Source organism: Heloderma suspectum, chromosome 1 (assembly GCF_057233095.1).
Source record: "Heloderma suspectum isolate Gila_16-S chromosome 1, 16-S_ref, whole genome shotgun sequence".
Classification (NCBI taxonomy): Eukaryota; Metazoa; Chordata; class Lepidosauria; order Squamata; family Helodermatidae; genus Heloderma; species Heloderma suspectum.
The window spans coordinates 8,739,852-8,767,568 of record NC_139458.1 but is presented as its reverse complement, the minus strand read 5'-3'; the positions used below and the strand labels follow the sequence as shown (position 1 = coordinate 8,767,568).

At 43.7% G+C, this 27,717-nt stretch overlaps 1 protein-coding gene across 4 annotated transcripts; it reads right to left on the bottom strand.

Moving 5' to 3' along the window:
- Nucleotides 1-144: 144 nt before the first annotated feature.
- Nucleotides 145-16,716, bottom strand: CDKN3 (cyclin dependent kinase inhibitor 3). 4 transcript variants are annotated; one of them, XM_084834926.1, is made up of 8 exons: nucleotides 16,648-16,716; nucleotides 11,229-11,311; nucleotides 7,561-7,613; nucleotides 7,158-7,202; nucleotides 5,638-5,860; nucleotides 4,849-4,880; nucleotides 1,255-1,358; nucleotides 145-494 (listed from the first exon to the last, which is right to left on the bottom strand). In XM_084834926.1, exons 1-8 carry the CDS (start codon nucleotides 16,669-16,671, stop codon nucleotides 408-410), a joined length of 651 nt encoding a protein of 216 aa, XP_084691052.1. In that variant the 5' UTR covers nucleotides 16,672-16,716; the 3' UTR covers nucleotides 145-407. The 4 variants fall into 4 exon arrangements, with proteins under 4 accessions (XP_084691052.1, XP_084691059.1, XP_084691067.1 ...); XM_084834933.1 differs by lacking the exon at nucleotides 16,648-16,716 and adding an exon at nucleotides 16,347-16,551; XM_084834941.1 differs by lacking the exon at nucleotides 7,158-7,202.
- Nucleotides 16,717-27,717: the final 11,001 nt, after the last annotated feature.

The following is a 27,717-nucleotide window of genomic DNA, read 5'->3' as shown; positions in this document are numbered from 1 at the left end:
ATCCCAGCAAAAAGCTGATGTAGACTCACCCTAAAATTAAAATTGTCTGATTCTATCTTCTTCTTCCCATAAACTGTGGAGATATGAGTACAATAGCAAACACGCATCTCCCATCAAAGGACAAAAAACCAGACACAGGAAGGAGAAAGTTAAAAACAATGAACAGAAGGATTAAAATGAATAATTTATTATGAATGCTGCCACATGTCATATTTTGTGTTTTATTAATCCAATCTACAGATGTGCCTTTGCTCATATAGACCCCTCACAGTTTGCATTTATTTTTTGTAGGGAAGAGTTCAGCAAGGAGGTATTGACAGGTAACTGACTAATGAGTTCCAATGAAACATGGTCAGTTTCTACTGAGTGCACAAACAAGTACATATAACTTCACGGTCATTGGCTGTTTATCGGGATATTGATCTTGCTATTGTACCTTCTGTCGCCAGATGGGCAGCCAAGGCCTCTTGAAAATCATGGAGGTAGTTGTACTGCTGCAAGGAAAAGCAGATGATAATTTAGGGTGAACGGACAGCATTTGGATGACCAAATCTATTCTCCAACCACAGGTGTTTGAGTAGAGAAAGGTAGTGATGGGTAGCTAGGTTGTGATAATGGATTTCCACAGGCTCCAAGGAATTCCAGTACTCGTGCCTTCCAACCCTATCACTCTCCTCTGGTTCTATTGGGGGGGGGGGGTAGTTGTACATTCATTCCCATTTGTTGGAGTGCAAGTTCCTAGAGTATCTTCCATTCTTTCCTTCCCAACTGAGCTGGCTTAGAAAGGCCAGTCCACCCCGCAAATGCTCCCCACCTCCCCTATCACAGGTCCAGGATTTTGGCAACCTTCAATAAAAGGCAAGTTCTCCACATCAAAGAGGGAATGTAGACTACCAAATTTCTCCGCTGTGCTTTTTGTAAAACTTTAGTAACTCAATTACAGAGTGCAGGATAAAGCCTGAGGAGGGTTAAGGACCAAGAAGGACATGAATGCGAAGGTCTACACATAAAAGGATAAAAGGCCTGCTAATATCAAGAGGGATCAAGAGCAACAATGGAGGACTCTGGTGTGGCTTGTGGTTGAGAGCAGAAATAGTGAATTTTGCATACTGTCACCAGCAACATGATGATCTGACTTACTCTTAGAAAGCCAGGAGACACTTTTAGTGCCAAGCAAAAGATGGTTGTTAAGTGGCTTTCCTCTCTGAACCTCTGCCCGCCTTGCCAGCAGGCTCATCACAGCCCTACCCATACCTTTATGGTTTGTATTGCGCCTGAACCCCTCAAGTCTCGCAGGCTGTCTATGGCCTGCTGTGGAGCTACTGTGGCAGATATCTGAAGCAGGAGACAAGCCGCTACTGCAAACGACAAGATAGTTTCAATTAACAGTTTAAGGAAATGCGCCGTTTTTAGTGTGGAGACAGAACCATTTTGAAAGCTAAAGCAATGTGTACCAAAACGTAGTAATTCCAATTGAACTCAGTGGGGCTTGCTTTTGAGTGAATTGGCTGGAATGTCAGGGGCTGTACTGTATGTGCTCAAACTACATTTCCCCACTTGCCCTAACAAAAACGCTGTGAGGAATTTCTTACACTTAGTATTGAGGCTAATGCTAAGAGAGAAAGGCTTGCTTGACCCCCAGAGTGTTCACGGTTGAGCTACAGGTCAACGGAGAAATATCAGACTGTATTCTTGAATTTCATGGCCCTTGGTCCCACTGCATATATATCTGCCAAGTGAGGATAACACTTCATGTTTCTGATGAAGTGGGCTTTAGGCCAATGAAGCTTCTGGTACAATATATCTGTGAGTCTCTCAGGTGCCACAAGACTTTTTGTGGTGTTGGTTGAGCTGGGCTGACTTCCACATCCTAGCTCAGACTGTTAAACAACACAGATATTGTGTGAGTCCCACTTCCCTTTTTTTGGGCTGCATGTACTCACCTTGGCTCCTCATGACCAGTTCAGTTTTTTAACAAAAGTTCTTACAAATTACAGAAAACAATGCATATACAGGCTTTGCTTCCACAGCCTCCTATTTTTGAGCCCCTTAGGTGTTTTGCTGGAGGGGAATCTAGTGCTATTAAAAACCCAGTAAGAGCCTGTTCTTTGGTATGTGAGAGGGAGTAGCAGGCACATACAATTCTTCCAACCCAGCAGTGAAAGGGAGCCTTAGCCTTTTAAGAACGTAAGAGCCATGCTGGATCAGACCAAGGGTCTATCTATTTCAGCATTCTGTTCACACAGTGGCCAACTAGCTGTTGACCAGGAACCCACAAGCAGGGCATGAGCACAACAGCACCCTCCCACTCATGTTCCCCAGCAAGTGGTTTACATAGGCTCACTGCCTCTGGTATGAGAGGTAGCACATAGCCATCAAGACTAGTAGCCACTGATAGCCTTTTCCTCCAGGAATTTGTCCAGCCCCCTTTTAAAGCCATCCAAACTGGTGGCCATCACTACTTCCTGTGGTAGAGAATTACATAGTTTAACTATGCGCTGTGTGAAAAAGTACTTCCTTTTGTCTGTTCTGAATCTCCCACTAATCATCTTATTAGGATGACCGAGTTCTAGTCTTTTGAGAAAGGGAGAAAACTGTCTCCCTATCCACGTTCTCCACTCCATGCATAATTTGGTAGACCTCTATCTTGTCTCCCCTTACTCTCCTTTTTTCCAAGCTGAACAATCCCAGCTGTTGTAACCTTCTCTCATAGGGGAGATGCTCCAGCCCCTTGATCATTTCAGCTGCCCTTTTCTCCACTTTTTCCAGCTTTACAATATCTTTTTTAGGTATGGTGACCAGAACCGTACACAGTATTCCAAGTGTGGTCACACCATAAATTTGTATAGGGGCAGTATGATGCTGGCAGTTTTATTCTCAATTCCTTTTCTAACTATGCCTAAAATGGAGTTTGCCTTTTATACAGCAGCTGCACACTGGGTTGACATCTTCATTGAGCTGTCCACCACAACCCCAAGATCTCTTTTCTGGTCAGTCACTGCTAATTCAGATCCCATCAGGCTATACTTGAAGTTGGGATTTTTTGCCCCACTGTGCATCACTTGACACTTGATTCCATTGAACCGCATTTGCCATTTAGATGCCCATTCTCTTAGTTTGGAGAGATCCTTTTGGAGCTCTTCACAATCCCTTTTTGTTTTAACCACCCTAAATAATTCGGTGTCATCTGCAAACTTGGCCACTTCCCTGCTCGCTCCTAATTCCAGTTCATTTATGAACAGGTTGAAAAGCATTTGTCCTAATACAGATCCCTGTGGGACCCCACTACTTGCTTCCCTCCATTTGGAGAATTTACCATTTATCCCTACTCTCTGCTTTCTGTTCTTTAACCAGTTACTGATCCATAAGAGGACCTGTCCTCTTATTCCCGGACCGCTAAGTTTGGTCAGGAGTCTTCGGTGAGGAACTTTGTCAAAAACCTTTTGGAAGTCCAAGCAAACAATGTCTACCGGATCACCCCTGTCTACATGTTTATTGACACTCTCAAAGAACTCTAAAAGGTTAGCGAGACAGGACTTACCTGTGCAGAAGGCATGTTGATTCCTTCTCAGCAGGGCTTGCCCTTCTATTTGCTTACTAATTTTATCTTTAATAATGCCTTCAGCCAATTTACCTGGAACAGAAGTTAAGCTAACCAGCCTGTAATTTCCTGGATCCCCCCGGATCCCTTTTTGAAAATTGGTGTTACATTGGTCATCTTCCAGTCCTCTGGTATAGAGGTTGATCTTAGGGACATGTTTTGTATTTTGTTTAGAAGATCAGCAATTTCATATTTGAGTTCTTTGAGAACTCTAGGATGGATATCACCTGGCCTGGTGATTTATCTGCTTTCAATTTATCAATACGGTTGAGAACTTCATCTTTTGTCACCACTATATGCCCCAGTTCCTCAGACTCCTTTCCTGAAAACATCAGTTCAGGCACAGGTATCTGTCCTATATCTTCTGCAGTGAAGACAGATGAAAATAATTAATTCAGCTTCTCTGCAATCTCCTTGTCCTCCTTCAGTACCCCTTTAACTCCACTGCCATCCAATGGTCCAACTGCCTCCCTAGCTGGTTTTCTGCTTCTGAAATATTTAAAGAATTCTTTATTGTTGGCCCTGAGGTTGTTAGTGATATGCTCTTCAAAATGCTTTTTTTGCATCTCTTATTGTCTGCTTGCATTGTCTTTGTGCAAACTTGTGCTCCCTTTTGTTTTCCTCACTTGGGCAAGACTTCTTTTTTCTGAAAGAAGCTCTTTTTTTCTCTAATAGCTCCCTTAACACTGCTTGTTAACCATGCCGGTGACCTTTTGGACTTGGTGCTATCTTTCCTAACCTGTGGCCCATTTTACCTGGGCTTCTATTATTGTGGTTTTGAGTAATCTCCAACCATTATGAAGGGATTTAATCCTTTTAGCTTCTGTTTCACCATTTCCCTCATTTTAGAGAAGTTTCCTCTTTTGAAGTCAAATGTGACTGTGTTGGACTTCCCTCATAGGGGAGGTGCTCCAGCCCCTTGATCATTCTAGTTGCCCTTTTCTGTGTTTTTCCAGCTTAACAATATCTTTTTTTAAGTGCAGTGACCAGAACTGTACAAGGTATTCTAAATGTGGTTGCACCGTACGTAGACTTGTGTAAGGGCAGCATCATATTGGCAGTTTTATTCTCAAGTCCTTTCCTAATTATGTCTAATTGCTTCTAGGATGAGGCTGGAGGAAATTCTGCATCATATGCACACGACACAGGTTTATGATCAGACCAATTTATGCACAAGACTATTACTAGTGATATTAAAGTAATCAATGCTCAGCGTGTTTTCTTTTTTTAAAGAAGACTCTGCTTACTGAGGCAGGATCGTCCAAGTCCTCCATAACAGCTGGAAGAAAAGAAAAGATTGGATGATTTTAAAAAAAATTGAACAAGGATATTGCAATAGTAGGAGTTGCCACTGTTGTAACTGTTAAAGCTAGCTCTGTGCTGTTCTAGACATAGGGTTCCAAACTAGGCAGCACTGCCTAACACTTGTATCTTTAGGGCTCCATGTGGATCTGTGTATCCTGAGTCCCACTTTGAAAACCTCATCCTATCCTAGGACTATTACAAATAGGTGCACTTCAGTTTTCTCAAAAGGACTCTTTGTCATTGCATATTCTAGAACAGTAGCTTCTACACTGTAAGAAGACATTTGATATAGTTCCATTTTTGAACTACTATCTGGGCCTGTCCAGTATCTGCATATGCATCTTCTGGGCTTCTCTTGAATGCTGTTCTTACACTCCTTAGACAAAGGGCAGGATACAAAATAATAACAATCTACAATAAAAAACTATGTAATGACTGAAGTCTTCCTTACCCTGACTTTGCAACCCCACTGCCCTTCTCCTGTTTTCTCCTAAAGCATCCGGTTGTGAAATCTTCTTGATACAGGAAGTTCTCTAGAGGGAAGCTCTACATTTTGTTTCTTTTCTCACAGTTATACTGAGACAATGTAGCAGCTAGGAAGCGGCACATTTTGGAAGAATGGAGTTAGCAAATATGTTAGGGATTGAAACCTGCTTGTATTCATGTATCCAACTTTTGACCACCTCTACAGGCATGGAGGGAGGATAAAATATTAGTACACTGGAACCTACTGTATTATGGTTTTCCGGTTACATTCGAGGCAGCTCCTCAGTTCATTTAGAATCACACAGCATCTGGCAATGTCTGGAGTGTCTCCATCAGGAATAGGGTGGTGGTGCACATTGATCCCATGGTTCTGATATGCCTCTAGAAGGTGCGGCACACGGTACTTTGAGAGTTCTCCTCTAGTACAGAGTACAAATATATCTTGCACCCCATAGCTCCTCAGTTCATCTGTAAAGAAGCCAAGGTATTTGCTAAATGACATACAAGTCTTGTGAATTCTAGCTTGGAAAATATTTCAAGTTGACTTTGCAACAAGAAATCTGTGTATTCCATGACCTGATTATTAGGCAAACTAACGACACTAGGCTTAAAGCTTGCTTAATTTTAGCAACAGTACTCTGCCCTGGAAATTGGTATTTTTAGCAGTGACAGTGCTGAGCAGAGTACAAGGAAAGTAAAGTTCCAAGTAGGATGGCAGCATTTAGTGATTTTTTTTAATCTATAGGAACTTAGGAAGCTGCCTTATACTGAGCCAAACCATTGGTCCATCTAGCCCAGTAATGTCAACACTGACTGGCGGCAGCTCCCTAGGGTTTCAGTCAAGATTCCTTCTTAGCCCTACCTGGAGATGCTGGGCATTGAGCCAGAGCCCTCTGCACGCAAAGCAGGTGCCCTACCACTGAGCTATGGCCCCTCCCTTTAATGGTTAGATTAACTGATGAAAAAGAATTTTGATCAACCAAAAGGTGCCCCCCATTAATCAGGCAGTAAATTCTTAAAATGCTTAAATTATTTTTAAAGCAAAAACTTAACATACACTGCAGGAGACAAATACTATCTTAAGAGGCATTTGCTATGTGTGAGAGAAGGGAAAATGTCTCTTGTGAGATAATGCCTGCTGCAAAACATGTGTGCATCATCTAAACAAAGAAAGCATGCTATCTCCTTAGGAGCAAATTGTTTTTTCCCTCATGGAAATGTGTGGATATTTAACCAATTAATCAATCTAAAGCTCATACAAGTAGCTAAGGTTTCCATATGAACCGTGCCGTGGATTAAGTCTTGCTTTGGAGGCCCTTCTCCAGGTGCCTCTGCCTCCAGACGTTCAGCGGGTGGCTACCAGAGAAACAGCCTTCTCTGTGGTGGCACCTCAATTGTGGCATGCTCTCCCCATGGCTCCTCACCTGGCGCCTGGCGCGTTTAATTTTATGAGCTAGGCCTGGAATTTTCTATTCACCCAGGCATTCAACATGGTGTTTTTAGTGCTGCTGCATCGTGGTGGTTTTATAGTGTTTAAGTATCTGCTGTTCATTTCGCTTGTCTGGATTTGGGATTGATATGTTTTTTTTATTGCGATCTGATGCTTTGGAAACTGCCTCAGAAACATGGTTTAAAAGCAGAGTAGAAGTCTTCTAAACAAACAAATGGATGACAGCCCTAGCTTCAAGGCATCAAGGGGAGACTCAGGGCAAGCAAGTCATTGAAGGATGGCTGAATAATCCCTATGGCATTGACATACAATTACCTATGTCTTTCTGAAGGCTTCTTCTAATACTTTTGAATCGGCAGCCTAAAATGATGCAGTGTAGATGCATGAAAGAGAAAAGATCAGATACAAATACTGCTAGAATTATTACAACGTTTTTAAATACAAGATACCCAGGTCCATTTACCACCAACAGACCAGCTTAGCTAGTTACACTTCATTTTGGACAAATGTTTTCAGAACCCCCGCAGGGACTGGGGAATTGACACAATCCCTTTGACTTAAAAACACAGTATGGCCTAAATCCCATGCTAAGGGAAACCTCATATTTAATGTTCATAGGTAGATTAATGATGAAGCTCACTGCATTTTGTTTTTTGGAAATTAAGACTGACTCTTGTCTTTTGAATAAATTAATAAACCTTCAGCCATTGTTACATACCTGGCAGCGAACATATTCCCAGAAACTCGGAATTGTTTGGTGATACAGCTAACCTACAAGAAAAAAGAAAGCTAAAAACCTTTACAATGGTATTTCGATTGCAAGCACCAAGTTCTCTTTACAAACTTGTTTTTTTGTCTGTGACAGGATTCAGATGGCTACCTACAGTAAAGATTTTATTACCAAGAACTGTGGAGGGACATAAAATTTGCCTTGAGAGTTACAAGACGTATGACTTTATTAGAAGACTTGTTTGATACAATCCAGGAATTACCAATTTGTCACTGATCAATTATCTTGAAATAATTTGGGGAACAGAGGAACCTTTTTGTGCAGCCAATCAGGTGAATTGTGGGTTAACACCTGTGGTACTTTTTTTTAGTCAGAAAAAAAGGAAGCATCCCTTACTATCCAAGGGCATAACAGATTTTCACCAAGCCAGCTGAAGGCAACCGTTGTGATATCCTCGAATTTTATACATAACCTCAACTGGCAAAAGAAGATATGTAAGATATACTTCGGATGGATACAAAAACAGTTGCCAAACATAGATTGCCTGCCCTTCAGTGCAAACACTTAAAACTTTTTCATCTCAGCCATTCTTTATGAGAATTTGCTGAAACCTGACCAGATTATACCCCTCACAAGATAAATTATCCATACCAAATTTCCTGATAGGATAAATTGTCTTGATTTTATCATGAACAGAACATTGAAGGCACAATCCTATGCATGTTCAGACAAATCTTTCAACTCCCGGTATTCCCCAGCCAGAATGGGACTCGTAGGACTTTTTTCTGTCTAAACATGCATTGGATTGCACCTCCAGTCTTTATGACAATAGCATGTTGAAAAAGAAACTCACCTTATCATAGAGCTGCTTCTATAGCTCTATAATTCATCAAAGCCTTTTATATCTCACCCATTTGATATACCAAACTTAGCTTATGTTTGTATATAGATTATATACTTATTATATACTTGTACATAACATTCATGGAATTGTTCACATTATACTTGTACATAATTAAATACATGATTAAAAGGTGGTATTATTGGGGGACATCTGTGTGATCCCTTGGCACTTCTTATGGGGTCTTGCATGCTTGCCCCCATGCTTTTTAAGACTTGTATGAAGCTGCTGGGTAAGGTCATTCAAAGATTTAGAGTTAAGAGGCATCAGCACACTGACGACACTCAAACTCTACTTCTCCTTATCATCTGAGTTGGGTCAGGCTGTGGAAGTGCTGAACCACTGCCTGGATTTGATAATGGGCTGGATGAGAACCAATAAACTCATGTTGAATCCTGACAATATGGAGGGGCTGTGGTTTTTGTTTCCGAGGAGATGCTGTTCAACCAATTCTGCACAGGATTGCACTCCACCTGGGAGAGCAGGTCTGCTGCTTGGGGGTTGTCCTAGATCTAGCACAGGCACTAGAGGCACAAGTGGCATGGAGTGCCTTTTACCAGGTATGGCCAGTTCACCAGTTGCAGCCATGTTTGGACAGAGATAGTCTGGCCAGAGTGATTCATGTGGTAACCTCCTAATTGGATCACTTCAGTGCATTATATGTGGGGGTCCCCTTGAAAACAGTCAGATGCTTAAATTAGTACAGAATATGGCCACCACAATTTTGATTGCATATGCTCGGTTTACTCCTGTCGCACCAATTCAAGAAGGGCTTCACTGTTCACTTTCAGGCCCAATTCAAGGTGCTGTTCCTTACCTTGAAAAACCTAAATTGCTTGGGACCCAAATATCTGTAGGAGTGCCTACTTCTATATCAATCTGCCTTTTTTTAGATCTTCTGCCAAGGCTCTTCTCCATGTACTTCTTCTATCAGAGGTACAAGGACCATCTCAAACAGGGATGGGGAATCACAGAATCATAGAATAGTAGGGTTGGAAGGGGCCTACAAGGCCATCGAGTCCAACCCCTGCTCAATGCAGGGATCCAAGTCAGAATCCAATGAACATGTGGTCCTCCAGATGTTGGACTGCAGCTCCCAAAATTCCTTACTATTGGCTATGCTGGCTAGGGCTGATGGGAGTTGCAGTCCAATGATACCTGTATGTTACCCACTGCAATGCATTGTATGAGGTACTGCCCTTGAAAACAGAAGCTTAAACTAGTACAGAATATGGCTGCTAGAATTGTGACTGGGCTTCCTTGGCAATGGCACCCCGGTCATAGAATGCCCTCCTCAAAGAGGTGCCAGCAGTGCAATCAATTAGGTGCTAGGCAAATATATATACACACACACATATACATACACACACACACCCCCAGGCATCTTATTGTATGTTAATGTTTTAAGTGAGAAGATTTTAGCCTGTTTTAAAACTTTAGCGTCTGTTTTCTTGTTGTGGGTTTTCTTGCATTTGTTTTACGGGGTACATTGCCCTGAAATTTGATATGAAGAACAGCAATACAAACATGTTTTAAATAAAATAATTAAAAGGTTGGTTCCAAAAAGAAATGTGGATCAATGGATTGGGACTAAGAGGCCAAGGAAATGTGTGGCTGCACTGAGGCTAAGTTATAAGTAAGCACGGTATATGAGACTCGGGAATGTGTTCAGTGCTTACAAGGCGGGGTGCCTTAACTTACAACCAACGTGATTTTTGGTGTGTGAGTGAATTTGTAAATACTGTAACTCTTCTCTTAAATCAAAGGAGTTTTTTGGTCCAAGAATAGATGTATCTGTCTTAGATCTATCCATTAATTTTAGGTTACTGTCATGCTATGCTTTTCACAAGAGATTCAGTGAGAGCAGCAATGTTTAACAGCAAGTTAGAAAATGAAATGTCATTCAAAGAATCCTCTTCCTTCACCTTGGCTGCTAAATTCGTTCATAAATAAGATCCAGAAGATAGAGAGATTCAGGGCACAGTCCGACGCATGTTTAGTCAGAAAAAAGTCCTGCACCTCCCAGCATGGCTGGCTAGGGCATGGTGGGAGCTGTAGGGCTTTTCTCTGTCTAAACATGCACCGGACTGTACTCTTAGTCCCCATTGCGCGTTTTGGAGAACGGGCATTCTAACACTGGAGATCAGCCACTGAGAATGCCTCTCTATCGCCCTATCCTTGTCTTAATTTGTATATGCTCACTGAGTGCATGAGGGGCAGAAGGATTGGGCTGGCTGGCCCTGGCACCTTTGGTCGAATGTCAGAATGGGCTCTATGTATGTTCAGCTGTAGGAGTGTGGAGCTTGTCGTCGCAGTCAGGATTCTTGATCATGCCAGGGTTGCCAATTGTGCACAAAGGCCTTCTGCAAGTGCACACACAGAGCTCATTTTCAGCTCTGGCAGAATGTGCCAAGGTCGGGGGAAGGGCCAGTCAGTTCACTCCTGCTCCCTTTCCCTGCGTTTAACGAATGCATGAAGATTAAGATGAGAATAGGGTTTGTACCTTGAACCCTTTGAAAGAAGCAGAATGAAAATGGCTATAAATAAATGGAGAGCATAGATCATTGTCATCATCTGACTGAGCAGGGAGAAAATTCAGGAGTGTCATCTCATGTATATGGAGCAAATTAGAGAAGCTGAAAAAAGCAGTAATGAAATTTGATTGGTGGTCAGAATATTAAGTTGCTCCAAAGGAATTCTAGAGGCATTCCCTTGGACAATGTGCTGCATTTTTGCTACAACACTTTGGTCTTACCAGGATACTTGAAAAGGAGTCTGTTCTTCCTCCAAGGGTTCCTCATCTGATGAGTCAAATTCATTTGCATGCATTGCACACGCCTCAAGGGGAGACCACAAGAAAAAATTTTATGCCATCAACATACTTATTGTACATACTACCCCAAGGAGTACAAATTAACTCCCCATCCCACCCTTTTAATAAATACTTGATACCTGTACGAACTATATTATAGGAGCTCCAAGGCATTTCTTCATTTTGGTTACCTAAAAACCCTACATGGAAGGGCTACTGACAACTGGCAACCAACCATCCATCAACATTATTTGTTTTAATGCCTAGGCCCAAATTGTTTTATGATACATTTATTTTTTATTGTAGCATTTTAGTTAGCAATTTAAGATTAAAATAACGACGCTTGTAAGAGAAGTGTCACCATGGGGAACATAGGAAGCTGCCTTATTGTGAGTCTGACCATTGTTTCATCTAGCCCTGTATAGTCAATGCTGACTGCCAGTGGTCCCCCAGGGTTTCAGGCAGGTGTTTTTCCTGCCCTACCTGGAGATGCCCAGGACCAAAGTAGAAGTGCTCTTGGGAGAGCTTCAGGCATAAGGGGCAGCAAGGGAGAAAGGGTGGAATTGTTTGAGGGACCATACCTTTAGGTGGCTGACAGTGGTGGACTAGAAGACAGACAGTCACACACTGGGATGTTATTCAGATGTGAGAGGATAGATAAGGTGAGGCAAGACCATGGAGGGCATTAAAGGTAAGGAAAACCAGTTTAGGGATTTAAGGAGGGGTGACACGTGATCAGAGTGAAAAAAGAGAGCAATTCTATGGCCGCTAGACGCTCTCTAGAGGGCCATAGGATTTTTTGTTTTCTGGGAACTGACCCCAGTTTTCGACAGTCTCCATGCTCGGAAATGGAGTGCGGAGAGGGGGAAAAAGGGGGCATTCCCGGGGGTGGGGAGGAGACCATGGAAGCCTCTTTATGAGGCTTCCTATGAGACACACAGCCTCCCCGCTCCAACATCCCTGGCTAGACACGTCTAGCTGAAAATGCAGGGCAGCTGGAGCACGGAGGACAGGATTTCCTCCACGCTCCGACTGCCTGCATTGGATAGACATCAGTCTCTGAGTTTGGAGGCTGACATCTATCTCCATAGGATTGTGCCCTATTATTTGGATAGCAGAGTGATTTAGATTGCAACTTACGCACACCACACTTTCTTGGGAGTAAACTCCAAATAACACAATGGGTCTTATTTATGAGAAAACATTCAAAGGATCGCACTGTTGCTGACTGCTGGCCACTTTGACCATTTTGTAAGGCAGGGTCATAGTCCAAATAAACCAACCAGATCATTTTTAATGCTCTGTTAGAGTTAGTTGTGAGGAGCAGGGTGGAAGGGACGTACAGGAAGGAAACAAAACATTAATTGGTCACTTTAGTGAGAATAAATATATCTGGTAGAACCAAAAGAGCTTGCGTTTATTTCTCTACAAAGGCTCAGCCTACATGATTATCTGGAAATAAACTGATAGGGTTAATGTCATAACACTTTTGATTTTACTATTTGAATATAGTGTTGCTGTTTTAGTTTGCTGTGGTAGTTTCTGTGCTTCATTTTTATTATTGACTATTTTTGAAAATTGTATTTACATTACTATTTTTTAGCTGCCCTGGGAACTGTAATTTACAGTCAAGGTGTGGGAAGGCTATACACTTGTAAATAAAACGGAACAGTCCGAACTCCCAAATCTGCTGGTTGGTGGGGGTTAGGATAGGTCAGGCAAGCCCCTCTGCCAGTGTAGAGGAGCTCTACCAGCAGGGCGGGATTTTATTTATTTATTTATTTCATTTCTATACCCGCCCAATAGCCGAAGCTCTCTGGGTGGTTCACAAAAATTAAAACCAAGAGCACACAATAAAACAATATAAAATATATAAAACATTAAAACCACAGTATAACAATACAACCAGAATAAAACCAGAATAAAACCTAGCAGCAATGCAGGGCTTAAAATACAGATTTAAAACAGCAAAGCTAAAAGTCTAGAAAGCTGAAATGCTAAAATGCCTGGGAAAATAAAAAGGTCTTCACCTGGCACCGGAAAGAATACAGTGTAGGTGCCAGGCGAACCTCACAAGGAAGCTCATTCCACAGCCAGGGTGCCACAGCAGAAAAAGCCCTCCTCCTAGTAGCCACCCTCCTCACTTCCTTTGGCAGGGGCTCACGGAGAAGGGCCGCTGAGGATGATCTTAAGGTCCGGCCAGCCACATATGGGAGGAGGCGATCCTTCAGATAACCTGGCCCCAAGCCATTAAAGGCTTTGAATGTTAATACCAGTACTTTGAATAGGGCCTGGAAATGGACTGGCAGCCAGTGCAGCTGAAAAGAACTGGCGTAATATGAGCTCGCAGGCCAGTCCCTGTGAACAATCTTGCTGCCCTAATTTGGACCAGCTGAAGTTTCCGGACCGTTTTCAAAGGCAGCCCCACGTATAATGCATTGCAGTAATCCACACGAGAAGTTATCAGAGCGTGGATAACTGTAGCTAGGCTCTCTGGTGCAGATAAGGGCGTAGTTGGTATACCAGCCTAAGCTGATAAAAAGTGCTCTCTGCCACTGAGTTCACCTGTGTCTCAAGTGACAGTTCTGGATCCAAGAGCACCCCAAAACTACAAACGTGATCCTTTAGGGGAGTGCAACCCCCTCCAGAACAGGTTGCATATCACCTAGCCGGGCAGACGAACCACCCACTATCAGAACCTCTGTCTTGCCTGGATTGGGTTTCAGTTTTTTGGCCCTCATCCAGTCCATTACCGTGCCCAGGCACTGATTCAGAACAGCCACTGCCTTACCTGGGTTTGATGAGAAAGAGAAGTAGAGCTGGGTGTCATCCACATATTGATGGCACCTCAGCCCACACCGCCGGATAACCTCCCCCAGCGGTTTCATGTAGATGTTAAACAGCATGGGGGATAAAATAGAGCACTGTGGAACCCCATGGCATAATTGCCATGGCACAGAGCAATAATCCCCCAACACCACCTTCTGGATTCGGCCATCCAAGTAGGAGTGGAACCACTGTCCTAACCCAGACAACCTATCCAGAAGGATACTATGGTTGATGGTATTGAAAGCTGCTGAGAGGTCCACGAGAATCAACAGGGTTGCACTCCCCCTGCCCCTTTCCCGGCAGAGGTCATCCCACAGGGCGACCAAGGCAGTTTCCATTCCAAAACCAGCCCTGAAGCCCGATTGAAATGGATCTAGATGATCCGTTTCATTCAAGAGTGCCTGGAGCTGTCCTGCAACCACCCATTCAAGCATCTTGCCCAGGAATGGGATGTTGGCCACTGGCCTATAATTGTTAACGTCCTCCGGGTCCAAGTTAGGCTTTTTCAGGAGCGGTCTGGTTACTGCCTCTTTTAATGTGGGTCTTGGAGGCCTGTTATTCCCAGAGGAAGCTCCATGGGCAAAAATCTACCACCGGTGGTGTTCCTGCTAGTGGCAGCCCCCAAAGTGGTGTGTTCTGGGGACAGTGAGGTAGAGCCAGCTTTGGAACTGCTGGATCCCAAATCTCTCCATTTCCTAAAGAGGCCCCAGGACTGGCCCCCTAAGCTGCAAAAACCTGGAGCTACCGTAGCTAATCCCTGTGCCACATTAGTCTTTTTTAAAAAGGGGGGTTGGGAATTAAAATAAAACCCACCAGGCTTAAAGGCCTAATAAAGCCACTGTCTCCCTCCTGCCCTGGCTGGCATGAGCCAGCGGGCCTTTGGAAGCTGTGAACATTCTGCCTCTTTGCCCCCTTCCATTGAGGATTGCTCTCTAAATCTGAAGTGGGCAACCTGTGGCCCTCTGGATGTTGCTGCACTACGACTCCAATCATACTATTTATTGTCTAGTGTGTTTGTCTATTTCTTACACAGACTTGTATATCACTTTCCAATAAAATTATCAAAGTGGTTCACATAACAATAATAAAAGAGCTGTTGAACAATAGAACTATAACTGGCAGGTCACGCCTCAAGGAAGGCCTGTGTAAAGAGGTAAGCCTTAAGCAGGTGCCCAAAAGTAAAAACCATAGATGCCTATCTGATGTTAAGCAGGAGCGTGTTCAAGAGGGAGCAATCCAATTTGTGTTTAGACAGAAATAAGTCCTACAACTCTCAGCATTCTCCAGCCAGCTTTGCATATTTCTATCTATAGGACTTATTTCTGTCTAAACATGCATAGGATTGTGCCCTGAATGCTCTGGTCCTCGTACCATCAGAGGTGCTCCTTCTGAGGACCACAAAGACCCAAGTCCAGAAGGGCTGAGGCTATGCCTCAGGTAACCTGGTCCCAAGGTGTTTAGCACTTTGTACATTAATAACAAAACCTTAAAACTTAAAATCTTTTAAACTTTTGTGGCACCCTGGTTGTGCAATGAACTCCCTAGAGAGGTTCACCTGCTGCCTATGTCGTCGTACTCTTTCCAGCACTAGGTGAAGACCTTTTTATTTTCCCAGGCATTTTTAGCATTCCAGGTGTTTTTGTTTTGTTTTTAGCTCTGCTGTCTTAAATCTGCTATTGCTTTTTAAATATCTGCACTGCTGGTAGGTTTTACTCTGGTTGTATTTTTATTCTGTAGTTTTAATTTATTGTATTTTACATTGCATTTTCTGTTGTATTTTTGTAGTTTTAATTTTGTGAACCGCCTAGAGAGCTTCAGCAACAGGGTGGTATAAAAATGAAATAAATATAGAACGTCAAGGTTCCCCACCTTTAACTTCTGTAACCCACCTAGAGAGCTTCGGCTATGGGGTGGTATAGAAATGCAATCAACCAATCTACTGTAAATGAATATCTGTCTGTCATGAATGTAATATAATTAGCATGAGCAAATGAGTCGACAGCCGCTCCTGAAGAAATGGGCTTAATCCCCACTTCGGGGGGCAAGGAGTCGTCCTGGGCTCATTTGCGTGTGCTAATCGTACGCGGGTTACACTTGTTCCGATTTGTTTAACCTGTATTTTCATTGTTTTTGCTCCCCCCGCCGGTGATTTAAATTTTTTAATAAACAAATAGATGTAATCCCTTCCCACAGTTCAGGAATACGGAAGCCATAAATGGTGCATAAGCGTGCCTTAAGAGGTTCTGGGGCTGAAGCCCGATCTGTGGCTTTTAGCCCCTGCGGGTGACAGGTGGGCTGTGTTCACACAATACTGAGAGAAATCCACTCTGCCCATGCTCAGAGGCACCCCCTGGCATGCTTCCCGGGGCACGGTTCCGAAAGCACTGGCGGGGCGGCGGCAGCTCGCGCTGCCCAGGGCGAGAGCCGTTCGCGGGACGGGGCGGAAACCCCTGATCAGTCCAATATATAGAGCACCGGATTAGTAGCTCCCCCCCCCCGCTCTCTGCGTTGCTAGGATACACCCCTTCCTCACCTCAGCGGTGCGGACTCGCGCCATCTCTTTTAAAAAAATGCAAACCAGCCGTTAGCCACCAACGGTTTCAAATTGGGGCGAGGGGGGGGCAATCTCGAGCTGGACAGAGAACGGGGATTGGTCCTCCTCCTGCTCCTCCTCTAACGCTTGCTTACTCACCCTATCAGCCGACGGGGAATAATAAGAGCTCCCGCCTTGCTCAGTCTTCTTAGCTAGTCTTGAAAAGACGCTTCTTATTGGGCGATGCCTTGGAGAGGCGGGAAAAGCTGCCTTGTCGAGTCTCCTCAGTTCTCAACAGGGGGTTCTCAGTTCCTCAGCGGCTGAGGCCGCGGCCCTGTGCGCGTTTACGTGGGAGTAAGTCCTTTTGAACCCATGGGACTTACTTTTGAGTAGACAAGTGTATGGGATCGCCCTGCTCGTGTCGGGGGGAGGGCAAGCAAGAGTGGCACCTCCTTTAAAAAGGAGGAAATGCCGCTGTCTTGGAAGTCTGTCTGGTGAAAGCACGCCTTTCCAGACTGCTGCTCCGTTATGGCAAAGATATACACCCCAGTGGAAACTGTAGCGCTGTACAAACAAAGAAGAGGTCTGGTAGCTCCGCAAAGATTAAAAAATTATTGGGGCAGAAGCTTTGGTGGTCCAGAGGCTACTTCACTTGCAATGAAGTAAAAAGAAATTCTGGTAGCACCTTAAAGCCTTAAGGCGCAATCCTATTGCATTTATTGCATTTATACCCCGCCTTTTTTCCCTTGCAAGGAACCCAAGGCGGCTTACATTATCCTCCTCCTGTCCATTTTATCCTCACAACAACCACCCTGTGAGGCGGGTCGGGCTGAGAGTCTGTGACTGGCCCGAAGTCACCCAGTGAGCTTCCATGGCTGAGTGGGGACTAGAACCCGGATCTCCCAGCTCCTAGTCCAACACTCTTGCCACTACACCACACTGGCTCCTATGCATGTTTAGACAGAAAAAAAACCTTACAACTCCCAGCATTCCCCGGCCAGCCGTGCTGGAAGCTGTAGGTGCTTTTTCTGTCTAAACATGCATATAAGATTGCACCCTTACTATTGCAGAAACTTTTGTGGAATAGAGCCTGCTTTGTCAGATGCTCAAGCATTGTTATCCTCAGCTGGCAGTTTTGGGGAACTCAGCATGGCCAAGGGATGATAGGAACTGGGGCCATAGGGGGGTTGCTGTAGCTCAGTGCTGGGCCCCTGCTTTACATGTTGAAGGTCCCAGATTCAATCCCCAGCATCTCCAGGTAGGGCAGGAAAAGCTTGCCTGAAACCCAGGAGAGCCATTGCTGCCAGTCCGTGCTGACAACACAATACCTGGCTAGATGGACCAAGGGACTTGACTCGGTATAAGGCAGTTTCCGATGTCCCTATGAGTCCAACAACATCTGGAAGACAAGAGATTCCCCCAATTCTGTACTAAAGAAACAAGTATAAGAAGCCACCAGTTTAAATGTTAAAAAATATTTAAAAACAAAACTAAAAGCACAGCAATTAATGAGCAGACTAACAGAGCAACACAATAATTCAGGGAATGCTTGGTTAAGCCAAATTGCAGTGGTGGGGGGATGAGGCTGTGATACAGATGAAATTTGAACTAGGTACTTCCTGATTCATACATAAATCAATCTGTTGGCCATTATGCCATATCAGCTACAATTTGCTGCCCTTTAATGGTTATTCCCCCCTTCATGGATCACTGCCTTGTTGTGGCGAAGGGGCTTGCGTAACTCAGTGAAGCCATAAGCTATGCCGTGCAGGGCCACCCAAGATGGACAGGTCATGGCAGAGAGTTCTGACAAAATGTGGTCCACTGGAGAAGGAAATGGCAACCCACTCCAGTATTCTTGCCAAGAAAACCCCATGGAACGTATCACAAGGCTAAAAGAGATGACGCCGGAAGATGAGTCCCTCAGGTCGGAAGGTGTCCAATATGCTACTGGGGAAGAGCAGAGGGTATTTCCAAGTAGCGCCAGAAAGAGTGAAGCGGCTGGGCCAAAGCCGAAAGGACACTCAGCTGTGGATGTGTCTGGCGGTGAAAAGAAAATCCGATGCTGTAAAGAACAATATTGTTTAGGAACCTGGAATGTCAGATCAATGAATCAAGGTAAGCTGGAGGTGGTCAAACATGAGATGGCAAGATTGAACATCGACATCTTGGGAATCAGCGAACTAAAATGGACAGGCATGGGCGAATTTAATTCAGGTGACCATCATATCTACTATTGTGGGCAAGAATCCCTTAGAAGAAATGGAGTAGCACTCATAGTCAACAAAAGGGTGGGAAAAGCAGTACTGGGGTACAATCTTAAAAATGATAGAATGATCTCAGTACGAATCCAAGGCAAACCATTCAACATCACAGTAATTCAAGTCTATGCCCCAACCACTGAGGCCGAAGAAGCTGAGGTTGATCGGTTCTATGAAGACCTACAACACCTTCTAGAACTAACACCCAAAAAAGATGTCCTCTTCATCATAGGGGATTGGAATGCTAAAGTAGGAAGTCAAGAAATCACCGGGATAACAGGCAGGCATGGCCTTGGTGTACAAAATGAAGCAGGACAAAAGCTAATAGAGTTTTGCCAAGAGAACATGCTGATCATAGCAAACACTCTTTTCCAACAGCACAAGAGGCGACTCTACACATGGACGTCACCAGATGGTCAATATCGAAATCAGATTGATTATGTCCTTTGCAGCCAAAGATGGAGAAGCTCCATACAGTCAGTAAAAACAAGACCTGGAGCTGATTGTGGCTCAGATCATGAGCTGCTTCTTGCAAAATTTCGGCTTAAATTGAAGAACGTCGGGAAAACCACTAAACCGTTCAGGTATGACCTAAATCATATCCCTGATGAATATACAGTAGAGGTGAGGAATAGATTTCAGGGATTAGACCTGATAGACAGAGTGCCTGAGGAACTATGGACGGAGGTCCGTAACATTGTTCAGGAAGCAGCAACGAAATCCATCCCAAAGAAAAAGAAATGCAAGAAAGCAAAGTGGCTGTCTGATGAGGCTTTACAAGTAGCTCACGAAAGAAGGGAAGCGAAAAGCAAGGGAGAAAGGGGAAGATATACCCAACTGAATGCAGAGTTCCAGAGAATAGCAAGGAGAGACAAGAAGGCCTTCTTAAATGAACAATGCAAAGAAATTGAGGAAATCAACAGAATGGGAAAGACTAGAGATCTCTTCAAGAAAATTGGAGATCTCAAGGGAACGTTTTGTGCAAAGACGGGCATGATCAAGGACAAAGAAGGCAGGGACCTAACAGAAGCATATGAGATTAAGAAGAGGTGGCAAGAATACACAGAAGAACTATACAGGAAAGATCTGAATGTCCCTGATAGCCATAATAGTGCGGTCACTGAACTTGAGCCGGACATCCTCGAGAGTGAAGTCAAGTGGGCCTTAGGAAGCATTAGTAACAACAAAGCTAGCGGAGATGACAGTATTCCAGCCGAGCTATTTAAAATCCTAAAAGATGATGCTGTTAAAGTGCTGCATTCAATATGCCAACAAATCTGGAACACTCAACAGTGGCCACAAGACTGGAAAAGGTCAGTTTACATTCCAATTCCAAAGAAGGGCAACGCCAAAGAGTGTTCAAACTACCGCACAATTGCGCTCATTTCACATGCCAGCAAGGTGATGCTCAAAATCCTACAAGCTAGGCTTCAGCAGTATGCGAACCGAGAACTACCGGAAGTACAAGCTGGGTTTCGAAGAGGCAGAGGAACTAGAGATCAAATCGCCAACATTCGCTGCATCATGGAGAAAGCAAGAGAATTCCAGAAAAACATCTATTTCTGCTTCATTGACTACGCTAAAGCCTTTGATTGTGTGGATCACAACAAACTGTGGCAAATTCTTAAAGTGATGGGAGTACCAGACCACCTTACCTGTCTCCTGAGAAACCTGTACGAGGATCAAGAAGCAACAGTAAGAACCAGACATGGAACAACCGATTGGTTCAAAATTGGGAAAGGAGTACGACAAGGCTGCATATTGTCACCCTGCTTATTTAACTTATATGCAGAGTACATCATGAGAAATGCCGGGTTGGATGAATCAGAGGTCGGAATTAAGATTGCTGGGAGAATTATCAACAACCTCCGATATGCAGACGATACCACCCTAATGGCAGAAAGCGAAGAGGATCTAAAGAGCCTCTTGTTGAGGGTGAAAGAGGGGAGTGCAAAAGCTGGTTTGAAACTCAACATTAAAAAAACGAAGATCATGGCATCTGGCCCGATCACTTCCTGGCATATAGAAGGGGAAGAAATGGAAGCAGTGACAGATTTTACTTTCTTGGGCTCCAAGATCACCGCAGACGGTGACTGTAGCCATGAAATTAAAAGACGCTTGCTCCTTGGGAGGAAAGCTATGGCCAACCTAGACAGCATAGTAAGAAGCAGAGACATCACCTTGCCGACAAAGGTCCGTCTAATCAAAGCTATGGTTTTCCCAGTAGTAATGTATGGCTGTGAGAGCTGGACTATAAGGAAGGCTGAGCGCCGAAGAATTGATGCTTTCGAACTGTGGTGCTGGAGAAGACTCTTACGAGTCCCCTGGACTGCAAGGAGGTCAAATCAGTCCATCCTAAAGGAAATCAACCCTGAGTGCTCATTGGAAGGACAGATACTGAAGCTGAAGCTCCAATATTTTGGCCACCTAATGCGAAGAGAAAACTCCCTGGAAAAGACCCTGATGCTGGGAAAGACTGAAGGCAAAAGGAGAAGGGGACGGCAGAGGATGAGATGGCTAGATAGCATCACGGATGCAATGAATATGAACTTGAGCACGCTCCGGGAGAGAGCGCAGGACAGGAAGGCCTGGCGTGCTATGGTCCATGGGGTCACGAAGAGTCGGACACGACTGAACGACTGAACAACAACAACAAATGGTTATTCCGCTGAGAGATTTTATTATATTCAGCAGTATATAAATGCCACAAACAAAGTAATAAATAAAAATAAATTCAAAATCGGCTGCCTGAAGTGAGCTGTCTTATCCTGCCTAATGATAGGGTTGGTTCTGGTGATAACTTCAACACAAAACTGAAGTGATTTTTTAGGAAAGAGAAATGGGTATATGTGGCAGGTAAATACGGTGAAGAACTTCTACATGCACTTCTACAAGGTAAGTACCTTGAAAACAATGCAGTGATTACTCAAAGCCAACACGGATTTGTCAAGAACAAATCCTGCCAGATTAAACTGATCTCATTTTTTGATCAGGTAACTTCCCTTATGGACTGGGGAAATGCTGCGGACATGATATATCTTGACTTCAGCAAAGCCTTCGACAAAGTGCCCCATGATATCCTGATGAGCAAACTAGCTCAAAGTGGGCTAGATGAAACAACTCTCAGGTGGATCCACAGTTGGCTACAGAATTGGACTCAAAGAGTGCTTCTCAATGGGATCTTCTCCAACTGGGGAGAGGTAACGAGCGGGGTACCACAGGGCTCGGTCCTGGGCCCAGTGCTCTTCAACATTTTTATTAATGACTTGGAGGAGGAGGTGCAAAGAATTGTTTATCAGATTTGCAGATGACACAAAATTGGGCGGGATAGCTAATACCTTGGAAGTTGTTGTTGTTTATTCGTTCAGTTGCTTCTGATTCTTCGTGACTTCATGGACCAGACCACGTCAGAGCTTCCTGTCAGCCGTTGCCACCCCAAGCTCCCCCAAGGTCGAATCCGTCACCTCCAGAAAATCATCCATCCATCTTGCCCTAGGTCTGCCCCTCTTCCTTTTGCCTTCCACTTTCCCTAGCATCAGCATCTTCTCCAGGATGTCCTGTGTTCTCATTATGTGGCCAAAGTACGTCGGTTTTGCCTTTAATATTCCCTCAAGTGAGCAGTCTGGCTTTATTTCCTGGAGGATGGACTGGTTTGATCTTGCAGTCCAAGGCACTCTCAGAATTTCCCTCCAACACCACAGTCCAAAAGCATCTATCTTCCTTCGCTCAGCCTTCCTTATGGTCCAGCTCTCGCAGCCATAAGTTACTACGGGGAATACCATTGCTTTAACTATGCGGACCTTTGTTGTCAGTGTGATGTTTCTGCTCATAACTATTTTATCAAGATTTGTCACTGCTGTCCTCCCAAGAAGTAAACATCTTCTGATTTCCTGGCTGCTGTCAGCGCCTGCAGTAATCTTTGCGCCTAGAAATACAAAGTCTGTCACTGCCTCCACGTTTTCTCCCTCTGTTTGCCAGTTATCAATCAAGCTGGTTGCCATAATCTTGGGTTTTTTGAGGTTTAACTGCAACCCAACTTTTGCACTTTCTTCTTTCACCTTTGTCATGAGGTTCCTCAGCTCCTCCTCGCTTTCAGCTATCAAAGTGGTATCATTTGCATATCTGAGATTGTTAATGTTTCTTCTGGCAATTTTAACTCCAGCCTTGGCTTCATCAAGCCCAGCACGTCACATGATGTGTTCTGCGTACAGGTTGAATACATAGGGTGAGAGTGTACAATCCTGCCGTACTCCTTTCAATACCTTGGAAGACAGAAACAAAATTCAAAGTGATCTTGATAGACTGGAGCACTGGGCCGAAAACAACTGAATGAAATGTAATAGGGACAAATGCCAAGTTCTGCACCTAGGAAAAAGAAACCAAATTGGCTCAGCAATACTACAAGCGAGAAGGATATTGGAATTGTTGTCAATCACAAGCTGAATATGAGTCAACAATGTGATGTGGCTGCAAAAAAGGCAAATGCCATTTTGGGCCGCGTTAATAGAAGCATAGCTTCCAAATCCCAGAAAGTACTAGTTCTCCTCTACTCAACACTGGCTAGGCCTCATCTGGAGTACTGTGTCCAGTTCTGGCCACTGCACTTTAAGAAGGATGCAGACAAACTGGAGAGGGTTCAGAGGAGGGCAACGAGGATGATCAGGGGACTGGAAACAAAGCCGTATGAAGAGAGATTGAAAGAACTGGGCATGTTTAGCCTTGAGAAGAGAAGACGGAGGGGAGATAGGATAGCGCTCTTCAAGTACTTGAAAGGTAGTCACAGAGAGGAAAGCCAGGATCTCTTCTCGATCATCCCAGAGTGCAGGACACGGAAGAATGGGCTCAAATGACAGGAAGCCAGATTCCGGCTGAACATCAGGAAAAACGTCCTAACTGTTAGAGCAATACAACAATGAAACCAATGACCTAGGGAGGTGTCGGGCTCTCCCACACTGGAGGCCTTCAAGACAAGGCTGGACAGCAATCTGTCAGGGATGCTTTGACTTGGGTTCCTGCACTGAGCAGGGGGTTGTACTCGACAGTCTTGTAGGCCCCTTCCAAACCAACTATTCTATGATCCTTAATCCCTCCTACCCCATAAGCGGATTGTGCTTTTTAATTTATTACCTTTCTATACTACCCAACTGCTGAAGCTCTCTCTTTTTCTGAGGACAATTTATATTAGACAATTTCCCCTCCATGGCTGGTTTGTGTGGCTCCAAGTTCACTATAACATGTAGAGCTGGGGCAGTTGGTAACTCAAAAATGCAAGGATGGTACAAATCCAAGCTTCTCCCTCCCTCTGTGAACTATCTTTCTCAAAGTAAATACACGTACAATTCAATTGCAGAATCGGTTGCTGTCGCAGAACAGTTTTTAAGCAGACAATTCTAGATCTCCTACTAGCACTGAGGATCTAAAAGCATAAATTAAAAATGTTATTAATTTAGTTTTTTATGACCTTAGGGTTTTATTCCCAGGATTGCTCACTCTTTTATTAAATAAAGAGGACAAAAGGACAGGCATTTTTCTACAATATCCTTGAAACAGTAGAGGGCACCCTTGCTTTATAAATGTAAGTACTTTTTTTTTTTTAATCAGTGTTTTTTTTTTTAAACCTTTCTGTTAGTATAATGTTATGCACTTTCAGAAGGTTAAGGTGTTCAAAATAATACAAACCATTCACAGTATATTGTTAGTGTTTTACCTTTCATATACTTCATTATGAGGGTGTAAAAGCTGGAATGGTTTACATGCTAGCTACGTTAGCCTGCTTATCTTTCTTTTCTTTTAAAAAATCTTATTATTAGAAAACAATTGGCTGTTACCTTAATGAAACAAAGTTCTCGGAAATCTGTTATATAAAACATCAGTAGTATTCAAGAAGGCAGATAAAATTTCCTTGCATTTTCACTGTTACTTTGAAAACTGTATTTTCGTTTCTCTCTCTCCTCTATGGGCCATATGTGCTTTACCTAATCATTGCCTACTGAACATGTTTCTTTTCATACAATTACTTATTTTTCCATAGAATCATAGAATAGTAGGGTTGGAAGGGGCCTACAAGACCATCAAGTCCAACCCCCTGCTCAATGCAGGAATCCAAGTCAGAGCATCCCCGACAGATGGCTGTCCAGCCTCATCTTGAATGCCTCCAGCGTGGGAGAGCCCACCACCTCCCTAGGTAATTGGTTCCATTGTCGTATTGCTCTAACAGTCAGGAAGTTACTGTGTGTAATGTGACTTGCTCCCAGGGAAGTGTGCATAGCATTACGGCCTTGATATCATATTTTCCAGCTAAGGAAACAATAAGGCAATTTCCATTGTGTTACCCTGTTTGTCGAATCTGTTTCCCGGAGAGGCTCGCCTGGTGCCTTCGCTGTGGGTTTTTTTTGGTGCATTTTAGTCTTTCAGTGTCTGTTGTTTTTAATTTATTGTTGTATTTTTTATCTTTACATGTGATTGTGGTTTTTATTTTGGTTTTATTCTGTAGTTTTCAACTTTTAAAGGTTTATATTATGGTTTATTGTGCTATATTTTATGATTTTCATTGTTGTGAACCACTCAGAGAGCTTCAGCTATTGGACTGTATAGAAATGTAATAAAGTAAATAAATTAAGGGAGCAATCCTACGGCCACTAGACACTGTCTTGAGGGCCATAGGATGTTTTGGTTTCTGGGATCCAAGGCTGGAACCAGGACTCCGACCTCAGAGACTAGAAACCATGCTTCCCGCCCCCTTGTAGCCGGTGTGGTTCTCTCCACCCTGGCTACATCTCCATGCTTGGAAACAGAGTGTGGAGATGGGAAAAGGGAGGGCAGTCCTGGGGGTGGGGAGGGGAGGAGACTGTGGAAATCCTATGCGTGTCCTGGCCGTTTTTCCCTCCCCATCCCTGAAGCTGTGGCCAGTCAGGCAATATCACCCATCTAGCCAAAAATGCAGGCTGGCTGGTTCCAGCCTCCCGGCATTGGATACTTGGCAGCCTCCGACTTCGGAGGCTGCTGACTATCTCAGTAGGATTCCACCCTCCATCCCATTGATTTCAGAGGGAGAGAGAGCATGGAGCACATGCTTAAAAGCACAATCCTATGCAAGTTTAGACAGAAAAAAGTCCTACAGTTCCCAGAATACTGGATGTTGTAGGACTTTTTTTCTGTCTAAACATGTGTAGGATTGTGTCCTAAGTCTCCATTTAAATTAAGGAGATTTACAACTCCTGAACTGCTGGGTTGTGCTCAGTATTTTTAACCTGTTATTTTCCCCATCTTATTTACTTACTTACTTACAATATTTATATACTGCTCCACATCAGAAGATTTTGGTTGCTCACAGAAGAGCTTTCATGATTCTCATGTACCAAGAGCTCAACGCTATGCTCTTGGGGATTATCACATTGTGTAAAAATGTGCACCTTTGGATTATTTTACAGAGCAAAAAGTTAAAATGCAATAGATGAAGTTGTTGCTCATATAGATTACTGAATAGATAGGCTGACAAGGTTGGTATCACCCAAAAGAAAGGAAAAAGGAAAAGAAAAAAAAAGGGCCCATAAAGAAGAGAGTTTTCTATCTTATTAAATATGAATGTGTTTCTTTTTGGCTCTAGGCAAAGACCTTTTTATTCTCACAGGTTTTCAAAACTCTTTATATTTGTGTTGCCATGTTGTGCTTTAAAGTGGATTTAACTCTGTTAAAAATGTTTTTTGATCTCCATATCGCTGATACTGGTACTTAATTTAGCTTCTGCTCTGTTTCAAATTGACTGTTTTGTTAGTGTGCTGCTTTCTGATTTTATGTATGTTTTTTGGGGGGGATTTTTATCTGGGTACATCACCCTGGGAACAATTTGCTATAGGGTGACTAATAATAAATACTAGTAAATATCTTATTTGTGATGGAACAATTGGTGTGATTTCTCCTTAGCACCTAATTAATGGCGCAATGGAGATATTTTGATTGGGCTACAAATGGTTAATAATACCATAATCTCAAGTGGGCAAGTATGAAAATGGGCTTGAATCATGGTTGTGACTTCCGAGTTCACATAACATCTTTTCAAAATGAATGAAAAGTCTAGCTATTTATTTATTAATTAAATTTATTAATCGGCCATCTGGCCAGTCACTCAGCCACTCTGGGCGATGTACAACAATAAAAACAGTTTACACAATAAAATTCAACATTAAAAACATCACATTTCTAAAATTACCCTAGCCCACCCCAAATGCCTGCCTGAACAACCATGTTTTTAATGCATGGTGGAAGCTCGTTAAAGAGGGGGCATGGCGGAGTTCCCTAGGGAGGGAGTTCCACAGAGTGGGGGCCACCACAGAGAAGGCGCTCTCCCTTGTCCTCACCAGCCTAGCTGTCCTGGCTGATGGGACAGAGAGAAGGCCATCTGAGTCTGATCTTGTTGAGCGGCCTATCTGGTGTTGCTGGAGGCGCTCCTTGAGATAGGCTGGGCTGGAGCTGTATAGGGTTTTAAAGGTCAAAACCAACACCTTGAATTTGGCCCGGAAAACAACTGGTAGCCAGTGCAGCTCCTTCAGCACTAGAGTGATGTGATCTTGCCGGTGGCTGCCTTTAATCAGGCGAGCCGCCATGTTCTGTACCAGCTGCAGCTTTCGAACTGTCTTCAAGGGTAACCCCATGTAGAACGCATTACAGTAATCTAAACGAGAGGAGACCAGGGCATGTACTACCGATGGGAGCAGATGGTCGGGAAGGTAGGGGCGCAGCTGCTGTATCAGATGGAGTTGGTACAGCGCTGTCCGGCTCATAGCTGACACCTGAGCCTCCATGGACAGCT